This window comes from Amblyomma mixtum, chromosome 2, assembly GCF_055824585.1.
Source record: "Amblyomma mixtum isolate Tamu chromosome 2, ASM5582458v1, whole genome shotgun sequence".
NCBI classification, from domain to species: Eukaryota; Metazoa; Arthropoda; class Arachnida; order Ixodida; family Ixodidae; genus Amblyomma; species Amblyomma mixtum.
This window is the reverse complement of record NC_143013.1, coordinates 302,624,410-302,636,411: the sequence shown is the minus strand read 5'-3', so window position 1 is coordinate 302,636,411 and position 12,002 is coordinate 302,624,410. Positions and strand designations below refer to the sequence as shown.

Genomic DNA, 12,002 nt, shown 5'->3' with positions numbered 1-12,002 from the left:
AATACAGGTTGCATCACTAAATCCAGGCACATATCATTAAGAAAAAAATAGACATGCACATGCCAAATGCTACCAGTCTTATACCAGGGGTTTCAGTGAACTCTTTCAAAAATTCCTAGAGGTTAAAAGTTAGAAACAGAAAATCTTTTTATGAACAAGCTGTCAGCTGTGGCAGATGTCAGTTACTAAAAAATTAATCCTAATCAGGCAGCTAATAAGCTAAAATTTGAAACTAACTTTAAATTAGCACCGATGGTTAGTGCGAGTGGGGAGATCGAAGGCATGGGCAAGGCAATGCGATGTCAGTTTTTTAAACGAAGAAAACATAATTTTTTGAAGCTCTGTAGCACAATGAAATCTGGCGCTCTTTTCTGCACCAAATTGGAACTTGGCACATCAGGTGTGAAGGGAACTGAGTGCAAATGCAACGCCTGCCAATGATGTAATGACTGTGGTGTCAAATTTGAACTGCCTGCGCCATTGTACCACGGCATGCACTTCCTACGCGCTTCACGCACTCAGTTTCACTTTTGTGCAAAAAAAAAGTGCCCAGTTTCCTTGTGCTGCAGAATTTTGGAGAATGTCTTTTCTTTGTTTCGGAAACTGGTATGGAATGGTCTTATTGATGGCTTCGAACTCCCCACTGTCACAAACTGCCCGACTATACTAATTACATAATAATTAGTGAATTTTAGTGAATTACGAACTTAATTTGGATGATTTTTATAGCTGACATTCCTGAAAGGATTTCCATCGTTTTTCGAACTCCTTATTTAAAAAATTTTTATTGTGTTTGCTGAAACACTCAGTATTTTGAAGGGTGTAGTCTAGATCAGTATTATTTTGGTGTGGTTTGGTAATTCTTCCATTGATGTTTTGATGAATTTTCATGCACTTTAGCCCACCGTGGCGGCTATTTTAAATACAAGTAATTTACTAACTTTTAATTATTCGATTTAACTGCCGCGATTTAAAATCGATAAGCATGCGACAAAAATGTTATAAACAACCAGTACGTTTTTTTAACGATTTGGTTACAAAAAAAGGCCCGAGAAATTAAAAAAAAAATGCCACTCGAGTATGCATTTGCTCGCCCCTGATTATGCTGACAGGTTGTGGTTAGTGCGCGGGTACCCGTCTCTGCTGCGATGACCGTCTTTCGTGAAGTAACGCAGACTGCGGCTCATGCTGAATTGATTATGCATCGCTCTAACTTGTTTATAAAGGGCCGACATCCGCGTTTCCTCTTTGAATTCTGTGAGCAACTTACCTCCGCGATTTTAGCGCGGCAACGTCGAAACCAGCATCTCTATTACGACCGGCGCGCATATATTTTGATATAGTGACCATGCCTGCAGCTGGTCCAACCCACATGCCAAACGCCGGGCTGCCCAGTAACCCGCCACCTAGAAATGGATTGTCCAGCGCATACAGCGACATGAACCAGGATCAGCGGCTACGAATTATGGACACGCGCTCGCCGGTTTCATTACCAATACCTTTAATAGCATCACAGACATTCAGAAAAAGAACAAAAGGATCTATCCTCCTCCGGATAGATCGCTTAGCTCGGCTGAGGCCTATGACTGGAGAAGACTCCAAGCTAGAAACTTCGCATCCCCGCTCTGGAGGAGCTGGACAGGAGGTGACACGAGGGAGGATGCGGAGGTGTGCGAGTTCTGCGGGCATACCGCTACACTCGAACGCATACTATGGAGATGCCCCAGTGCCCCAGGATATGGCAGAATCAATAATGCAGAGGAATGGGAGACCATACTCAGAAGTGCCGACCTTAGCATACAACGATACGCTACCCGCCTGGCAGCAGAAGCTGCGCGACTATACCGTTGCTAGTCTTCCAGCTGCGACGCTGCCCCTCCCCGGACGCCTGCGTGCGGACCCGGAGGGGCACGGGTCTTCTTCTGGCGGAAATAAAGTTTCTTCACTCACTCACCGCCGCTGCCACGCGTCGCACGGAAGAACTTTGGAGGGAGGGTCATATACGGGACAACTTCTATGTCTAGTCATAAAGTGAGAAACTCGGCCGGATGTGTCAGCCCATGGCGCGTTCTGTTGGCCGGCCAAGTCTCGGCCCTGCCATGGGGCCGACTTTGCCGTGCCCGTAAAGAGAAAGAAAAGAAAGGTTTGGTTTGGTTTATGGGGTTTAGCGTCCACTCGGGCTATGAGGGACGCCGTAGTGGAGGGCTCCGGAAATTTCGACCACCTGGGATTCTTTAACGTGCGAAAGAAAAGAAAGGAAATTCTTCAGGACAATTAGTTGGCTTGCGGAGGCCGGCCGCATAACGTATTTCTTTCCTCCGTGAGCCTGGTTGCTCCGGTACGCTAACTTAGGTGTGGCGGATGAGAGAGAAAAGGTCACCTGGCGCGTGCGCCACCGAGTGGAACACGAATACGCCTATATGGGAGTAAAAAGGGAGTGTTCTTTCTTCTAGCGCACCTATAAATGGGAGTGCGCTAGAGGACAGCTAACTCCCTTTTTACTCCTTTCTGAGTGCATGTGCTGGTAAGTGCAGTATAGATCTGTAGCTTTGTACACTCAACACAAATACAGCAACCGCCACGCGCTCGCCCATAGCCTCCTCTATTTTTCGCCGCGGCATCTGGCATGACGTCACACCGCGCGCCTCGCCGCGGAGCCGCCGCCGCCGTTTGGTATGACGTCACACCGCTTGCCTCGTCGTTGTGCTCCCTTCGCCAGCTATGTCGCATACCTGCTTTCGCTACGTATATCTTGGCATAGCCGAGCTAAGCCACTGCCAATTTTTTTCTTTCACTCCCACCTTTATCCCTTCCCTCACTTAAGGCGTCCACCAAGAAGTGAAACTACTGCGCCACTGCGCCTTTAATTTCCTGATAATCGCTATAGGTATATATTATGAAACGTATTATGAGACGTAAATTGGAGAATAGAAATGAGCATAAGGCAGCTCCCTAGCGCCGCATGTATGACAGCAGGAAGTTGTGGGTTCGATGACGATGCAGCTTTGCCGGGCTGGTGTATTTTCCCCTGAGTTGTATAATTTCACACCACAGAAAAGTGTCAACAACCATACATTTTCACACCCGTGATAGCCATGCATATACTGAAATCTTCCTCTTTTTTTTTTAATCGGCAGCCCGGCGCCGATCGGTATTCCTGGCAAAAGGCGCATATTTCTGGCTGGCTGAAGGCGTCATCGGCGCGCGGTAGAAAGATCGGTTATTCCTGGATGAGGGCAAAAAATGTCGAGGACATCATTGGGGCGGCTAAATTAAGCGCGCGCCGCGTGCCGCGAACACCTCTCGCGCGACGCCTTCCTCCCGCGCGAACACATATTGGCGCGCCTATCTATCGGCCCCGTGTATTTATAAAGGCCCGGTCGGGGTATGGGCGAAAGCGCGCCTTTTAGTTTCTACAGGTCTCGAAGCCCGAGTATACATATTACGGCGATACTGAAAAAAAAAGAAATGGGGGGGGGGGGGGGGGGGGAGGGTCTATGGGCTGCGCACCGATAAATGAACTGGGAGAGAAAAAAAACTCTTTTTCCTTTCTCGCGTTTCCCATGCGCATCCCAAAAATTTTTCCTGCTGGATGTAAACAGCCTTCAGCCGCCGCGGTGGCTCAGAGGTTATGGCGTTCGGCTGCTGACCCGAAAGACGCGAGTTCGATCCCGACCGGGGCGGTCGAATTTCGATGGAGGCGAAATTCTGGAGGCCCATTTACTAGGCGATGTCAGTGCACGTAAAAGAACCCTAGGCGGTCGAAATTTCTGGAGCCCTTCTCTACGGCGTCCCTCATAGCCTGAGCTGCTTTGGGACGTTAAACCCCCATAAATCATGTATACAGCCTTCAACGCCCACAGACAAGTCCTAAAGGAGCAGGGAATACTTTCGAAAACGGCAACCGGCTTCTCAATGGACTACGTATACATCGCATTCTATGTGTACTTACTTGTATTGTTGAAAGAGCTTACAAAGTAAGTGTTGGCATATGCATGTTCAGGTTTATGATATTTATTCAAAAACGGCTCGTGAAGCCCGTAGTCATTGTGCAGAGTTGAAACCAGCGAGAAAACTTTTGCGTGAGAGTCGGGGATGCAGCTTTTGAAACCGCAAGAAAAACTCGCGTGTTTAGTATGGAAAAAGATAGTGCTACCGGAGACGGTGGGCCATTCAGACAACAGAAGAGCAGTGCATTCGACTGCAGAGGACGCTGTGATGCATTCGCAGTGACGGTACGGATTACAGATTTCAAGAAAATCTTGCTGTTTAGCATGAATCGGTGCATTGTAATGGGCAACGGATTCCTTTACTATTCGTGGATCTCGCTGGCCCCCGGCTAATGTATTATTGCGTGCCATGTTGCTCGCTGGGCCTTGCGTAAGGTACAGCATTCGAGAAATGTCCGACGCGCTTTGCACTGGTCAAACCTGTTCCGGGTGTAACCCTTATACAAGCTCGGCGGCTCTCTCGGTCCGCGTCTTGATTGTGGCGCCAGACGCGATACAACGAGGAAGTTTTCAGCTTTGTCTGTCACAAAATAGCACCCTTCAAAGCGGTGGTGGAACTCATGTCATCTGAAATCCTTCTCTGCGTCCAAGCTAGTGATTATGCTGGACGCAGGTATTGTTTATGACGTCTCTGTCAACCACTTATTTGTCGAGCCTTCCGGTTGTGGGAGCGTCTGTGGAAACAATGGTACTTTATTGCCTGTCGAGAACATTGTACAGAAGAGCCTTCCGTTTGTGTGAGCGTCTATGGAAACAATGGTACCTTATTATCGAGAATATTGTTAAGAAAATACTCTTAAAATGTGCGCTACCGAATCTTGTAACCGATACGATGGTTCAAGCTAAAAAAACTGTTCAAAACCAGCCGATGACACACCGGCGCTGACTGCTAGGTTGTGTGGCATCTGTGAAGGACTGTATGAGTGTTCATGTCATCACATCCTGTTTCTCTATCTAAATATTAAGGCTAGAGATGTAAGTTTTCTTATAGTTTCTTCTATCCGAACAAAGTTGTCATGCCTTTTTAATTTCACGAAAGGGGCTCAAATATATAATGACCGCATAATTTTTTGCCTGCTTGAGATTACTGGTAGTGCTAGTGTCCCGACCATGCGAAACCATTTGCTTTTCATATTTTATGACCACCAACCATAGGTTTGAAGGTTCAGACAAAAGGCTGTCATTGAATCTTCGATGACAAAAATTTGCGAGCCTGAAGAAATCGCGACCTGTTGAAGCTGTACCTTTATTGAGACGTGGTTGTGGCGGTCACTAATATTTTGGCCGAAAAGGTTTCAAAAATAAGAGACTAGAGCTGTCCGAGCCCCCACCCCCCTTGCTGGGTGCAAAAAATCAGCTTGGGCATCTCTCAGAAACAATTTCTGGCCGCTTTCCCGGTAACCGAAGGTATGTTTTCTTGATCGCTAATGAACATCAATGTTAGCAGTGATCATTAACAGAGCTCATGTGTTGCCAGCGATTGCCTCACGGCTTGCCTATCCCTGCGATGTATTTGTTGCTGCTACGTGGCTATAACTAGGAAGCATTTCAGCGTTTACACTCGCTCCCGGTGAGAAGGCCGTCGATTTCTGTATATTCGTTCAAGTAGACGAAGCGCTCTGTATATTTGGCTAACATTTTGTTTATCCTGCCAACAGCACTCTGCCGTGTTTACTGCCGCCACCTAAGTGCGCGCGGACATGCGATCTAGCGCAGCCCTTTCAGCGCGTATGGAGAGTTTGGTCGAACCAGTGCTGGCACCACTTCGCCGCCTTACCGTTATTTTGCAGGCCAAACGTCGCAGTACTCTTCTCCGCATGTCATCGGCAGCGCGGAATGTTTGTATTTTGTCACTATCACTTACTTGTTTATTGCGCCTTCGCATCTCCTTTTATAGACACTGGCTCATATTTAGGAGTTGTAGTTTTCGGCTTAAAAGGCAGTTAAGAGATCGGAAGCGGGCGCAGTGGGTGAGGGAACAAACGCGAGTTATTGTCATCCTGGTCGAAATCAAGAGGAAGAAATGGGCTTGGGCAGGGCATATAATGCGAAGGCAAGATAACCAACCGCTGGTCCTTGAGGGTAATGGAGTGGATTCCAAGATAAGGCAAGCGTAGCAGGGGGCGGAAGAAAGTTAGTTGGGTGGATGAGTTAAGAAGTTTGCGGGGATACGGTGGCCGCAACTGGCGAAGGACAGGGTTAATAGGAGAGACATGGGAGAGGCCTTTGCCATGCAGTGGGCGTAGTCAGGCTGAGGATGATGATGATGTTTTGAGGCATTGCACAGCTATTTTACTCAAACGCCGGGTGCATATACCGAGATGCTCCGCAACCCCTTCCAGCTTCGTCAGCTACTCACAGATTGCCAATACTTTAAATTATCAGAGCCGTTACATGGCTAAGGAGTTTTCTCACCGCATGTAAGGACGCTGACAACGCACGTCACCTTCAACGCTAAACCGCGCATAAGCGCCACGAACAAGTGTCATGTTCTTTGTTCTCGTGAAGCGTTGCTTTCAATGTGTGTTCCCTGACTGAAAGAGTGAGCAGTACGTCGCAAGTAACAAACGTTCACCAACAAAAGTTCACCGAACTTTCAGAAAATAAAAGCTGAAAAGTCGAACTCCTATTCGTATATCTAAACAGTGACGTCACGGTAGCCACGTGAGGCGCACACGAAACATCGATACGGAGCGAGAAGACGAAACGGCGACAGAAATGCGTACTTTAGAGCTCTGTAAAATAATGCGTGGCTAACTGAGTTTTGCAGTGATGTGACAACAGCTTCGCACAAGATGTCTGCAAAACACTTATCTGCATTTAGTGCTGCCTGGTTCGCATTCTATCTCATCAGGTACAGCTGATACGTCATGACTGGCCACAATGTAACAACTGCCGTAGCGCCTTCGTTTCCTGGCATTCACTGGCTGCAGGTTTCAAATAATTTGTTGTTCACATTGCTTTTGAGCGATAAATTGGGCTGATTGATATGATTTGCCGGCGGCGAGCTCCGCCTCCGCGGGCTGGCCATTCGCGGAACCCAGCGGCGCGACAGGCTATCCGATCAATCACAGCACGAGTTCGTTAAGAACAACTTATGTGAGGCGGAACTTTTTGTAAAGAGCGCCCATTTTCAATTACTGTGGTTGCAATGCCATGTTTTCGAATGAAATTTTCGTTGCCGTTCAAACAGTTATGTGCAGTCCATCGCAGTCACCATATTTACTGGTGGAGACACTCTCATTAGAGGCTTTCACTTGTTTCGCTATCGAAACTGACCGGCTACAAAGGGCGGCGCCGTGCTGTCGATGTCGTCTCGCACCACTCGGTAAACAAAGAAAAGCGCGAAAAGGAGGCGCTTTTCTTCTGCCGCGTACCAAAAGGAAGCCGCTCTCTTCCTACCATTACTTCAATGGAAAGAAGGAGAAAAAGAATCTCGAGAAGAAAAGTGGGCGGCTACACGACGTCTTCTTCGCACTTTCCTCTTCAAGCGGGCTTCGCGGCACGCACAAAGCGGCAACCCTCTTCCGAGAAAAAAGGCTCGTCCAGAGCCATTCTTCCGATGGTGCTCATTGTGCGGGCTAGTTTTCTACAAAGACCTCGCAAGGCGTTCTGAAGGGGACCGGTCAACGTTTGTCACCTCTGCGCGCGCGTCCCTACCCGCTGTCCTCGCCTCGCCGTCCTCCAGGAACAGGGTGGCGAACGGGACAAGCGGCGGCGTCTTGTCGCTCGTGCATACGTGCCTTGCGGGGCAGTGTTCACGCGGTGCTCGTCGGGACCACTCGCCTCACGAAAGGAGACGGCCGTCGTTCATGCCTTGTCAACGGAGCAAAGCCGATCGGAGTTTTCCGCTATGAAGGTGAGCCGAGAAGAGCCGCTATGGGCCGTACTATCGCGCTTACTGTAACCTGCAACGCGCGTGGTCTAGCTGGAGGGAGTTCAACTTACAAGGCAGCGCGGGTGCGTATGCGAGGTGTTTCCATGGAGGGTGTTTGTGCTAAGAGCACAAAGGTGATTGTACCTTATATAGTAGTGTAACCAATTGTTTTGTAATGTCTGTCGCAGCAAATGTGCTGATATATGGAAGAAAATTCGTGGTGCGCTCATAATCAGCACGCTTTTATTGATTTATAATACTAAAGGCAACTGAACTCCGAACAAGAGCGAGCAAAGGAAGAGATATAGGATAGATGACTACGGAAGCCGATACACCGGAGGTATTCGTTCCTTTCAAACTACCTGTGCACACTCAGCCGTACTTCGCGTCGCATTCTTTACAAAGTTAAGACGCGCCGTTTTACTTCTGTATACTTTACTCATGCGTTGCATGCTTTGCCAGTTAGTGACAGCATATATGCCTGCATGTTTTGATATACTAAACGACACACTATTCGCGTGAAGAATTCAGCAAGGCTCTAGCGAAATCTATGCAAATCTGTGGGACACTTACAGGCATCATTACAGAAGAAACTATATCCATGTGTTTAGTGCGTGCCTTAAGCTGCAACATCCTATATGATTGTTATGACTTGTTGTGGAATCACGCTTTGAATGCATGCTGGCTTCGCTAAGGCTGCGTTAAGTTCATCCATGCCCATTTAATACGTGGAGTAAAAAAAAAAAAACTTTCAACAAAATGAGCTATTTTAGTCGTTGCGCACCACCAGCCATCCGATCAGCAGAAGGAGACAACACTGTCTTCACCACCGATGGGTGCATATTGCGAACAAAGATTAGGAGGTATTCACTTGCAGCCTAAATATTCATGAAATTTCGCTTAGACGTGTTAAATTCACGCTATTTATTTTTATCTAAACACTATGCTAGCACATCTTGCAAGCTTTAGACATTCTCTCGTTGCCTTCGCGCTCGCCGTCATCTTTTCCCCTATTCTTTACTATTGGGTGAAGCATATGTGGCAATAACTGCACACCAGGTTTACTCTAACGAGCGCTGAGGCAAAGATGTGAATACAGAACTGACTGCGATTAAAGATTTGGTTTATTGTTACTTATTGTTTGCGTTTTGAAGAAAACAAAAACAAAAAGCACCATGGTGCTTTTTCAGAAATGCTACTTAGAAGACACCGACCAACAGCCGACAGACACAAACCTCGAGTACTCTTTCACTCCGTGCTAACAACGTATCTTCTTTAATGTTAAACTGAGCGGCACGCAACAGGCGACCATTGAGAAACAAACGGGTAGCAGAAAGTGCTTAAACTGTGGGTGTGTTCCTTAACCTGCGGCCTGTCTTGGTATGCAGTGTTTTGTGACAATATCTTCGTGTTAATTGTCCTCTAATCACGCGCCTTTTTTTTTTTCCGCAGGCAGTGGCGACGTTATTTCTGGCCATGACGGTGACATCTTTCGCTCATCAAAGCGTCGCCTACTGGTGGCCCAGCCAAGTATTGAAACGGTATTTCGGGAGCAACGATCAAATCACTCTTCCCTCATCCACAGCTGCGCTATACGAGGCGAACGGCGCTCTGCACACCACCACCTCGGCTCCAGAGACCGCGCCACCGACGAGAGCGAACCTAGAAGTGGCTGATTCCGCAGTGACGCCAACGTTAGCGACCAGTGAAGCTCTCGACGGAGACCCTGTTTCGCAGCCTTTATTCGACAACCTGGTGGCTGGTGCAGTCGTTAGCACCGACCTCACGTCGCAAGCAACAACTTTCGTACCAAAAGCCATGACACATGTGCAATCGACGGAGACAGTGACAGCCTCCTCTACGCGTGTTTTCGCACCTGTTAAGACATACGTGTTGGCTTCTGATACAGATTCGCCTCACGATGGAGCTTTCAAACCACATACGGATGATCTTTCTGTAGCCCACACGGTCACTACCTCTTCGGAAGCCACTGAACCTACGCCAACAGTCGAATATATGACTACTCTATCAAATCCTTCTCTTCTGGAGCATGCCCATGCTACAATGCCAACCACTGCTTCAGGATTTATGGATAGCACTGCATCAGCGGCTGCAAATGAAGTTCATTTGGACATAAAAAAGACTGATGTTGTTCAGTTAGCCACATCACCTTTTATTGGGGGTGCAGAAACTTCTTCACCTTCTCATTTCGCTACTAGTGATTACGTAAAGCCTCTGGAGGATGTACCCAATTCTGTTGCCGAGAGTCAGACCAGTGTTCCCATGACGTACACGGTTCCTTATGCTTCTGACGCTAGTTCAGCTCCAAATACCTTCTCAACAGACGGAGTTGGGACAGGGTCCACGATGTTCTCTCTGCTGACATCTAATGGTACGTTTCTGACACCCATAGCGGACTATAATGTTGCCACTGCAGAAAGCTCGACTTTTGCTGCGGATATTGTCACACTTACATCAGCCAATGTACTGGCTACTGCTTCGCCTGAACCTCTGTCAACATCGACAGATATCGAAGTGACAGCCATTGGTTCAACTCACTATGACAGTAGCACTTCGACTTCAAATGGCGAAGACCCTTCTGTAACAGAGCCGGAAGCAGGCTATACGACGTTCGCTACCGCATTATCAGCTACTCGCCCTGGGATGATGTCTACTGAAGAGCTTGGTCAAGTGCTACCTGCAACCACTGCTCCGAGTGCCATTTCCACAAAGATGCATACCATCACGAGAGCCTTTCCCACTAGCGGGACTACAAAGCCTGACAAGGTTACGCCGAGCGAAGACGTAGACCTTTATGTTACATCGTTGGTGCAGCAACCTCCAACTAGTTCTTCACTGTCGTCTTCATTGTCAGGACAAATCCACTCATCTCACGAGGAAAAGAACTACGGCACTACTACTACAGCTACCACCAGTACAACCAGGCGATACAAACCAGTACACGTGCGAAGGTTTACGCCTTGGATCATCACACGCTTGCCGTCGAGTACGCATGTAGTCACTGAGAACCCGAGCGCTCTTACAAGTGCGGCTCTCATGATTGTCCGTCCACAAGGTGAACGCGACTCCCTCGACACACAACAGTCCTCCACGATTGAATCCGCATCGAAGCATGGAGTGACTCTTATGTACGAGTCTAAAAAGCCCGATGCTGTGCACGGTGCGTCGGTTTCATCGACAAGGCGTACCACCAAGCGCCCGCCATCGGACAATTTGGTGGTTCCGGAAAGCTTCTTTGCCACTCGAGCTCTGTTTAATCGATTCGGTCGTCCATACTGCCCTGGATGCGATGCTCTCTTGATTAAACTTCCAGATCGGTTTAGCTTACCGCGGCTGCCGCCCTCTGTGTACGGCTAGTCGATGGCAGACTTGGTCACAAAGTCTGCAGTGCCATCAGTTCCATTGGAAAATGGAATTGATTACTCAGGAATGCATCGCTCACACGCTAAGAGGTTATTTCATCAAAATGATGTCGCTGGTACACCGAAACAGCAGAACTGACAGGAAATACCGAGATGTTCAAGTTGAGACAGAGCTAGCGAACATCGGAGCGAATAGAATGTTTTTAAGCCATCGAATTGTACCCGTGCCATGAATAAATGGATGGATTTCAAAACTTGCCCTTGAACTGTAGTGTCGCCGTCCAAAAACCTCAAAGTGACCGAAACACTGTCGGGATGTTCTGGTGAACAAATTGTTTGAAACGATGCCGTTACGTGATATTAGGTACGTATAATCTCGCGTCCTCATTGTGCTAGCTGCTTGTGACAGCCGGCATTCGCGGACATCAAAAGTGTGCCATACCGCCAGAATTTTAACGAACGAACGGCACTTTTCAGGAGTTTTTTTTTATGCGAAAGACAAATGCTGCAGCTATATGAATGGTGCTGCAAGTGTGCCCTAACAAACCACGGCGCGGGCTATGCGAGCTAAACAGCAGGCCTCGAATTTCAACCTCAACAAGTCAGTCCATGACATGAAATTTAAAGTCCTTGTGTACGAGTCTGGCAAGTCGAGTCTGGCTCTATAGGCTGCAAGGCTGACCACCGGTCAGGACACTTGGGATGTTCGCGTACCAGCTTCTACGGATTAGC

At 48.0% G+C, this 12,002-nt stretch overlaps 1 protein-coding gene across 1 annotated transcript; it reads left to right on the top strand.

The window, feature by feature from the left end:
- Nucleotides 1-7,341: 7,341 nt before the first annotated feature.
- Nucleotides 7,342-12,002, top strand: LOC149364722 (uncharacterized). The gene is made up of 2 exons (XM_089568745.1): nt 7,342-7,869; nt 9,340-12,002. Exons 1-2 carry the CDS (start codon nt 7,864-7,866, stop codon nt 11,263-11,265), a joined length of 1,932 nt encoding a protein of 643 aa, XP_089424871.1. The 5' UTR covers nt 7,342-7,863; the 3' UTR covers nt 11,266-12,002.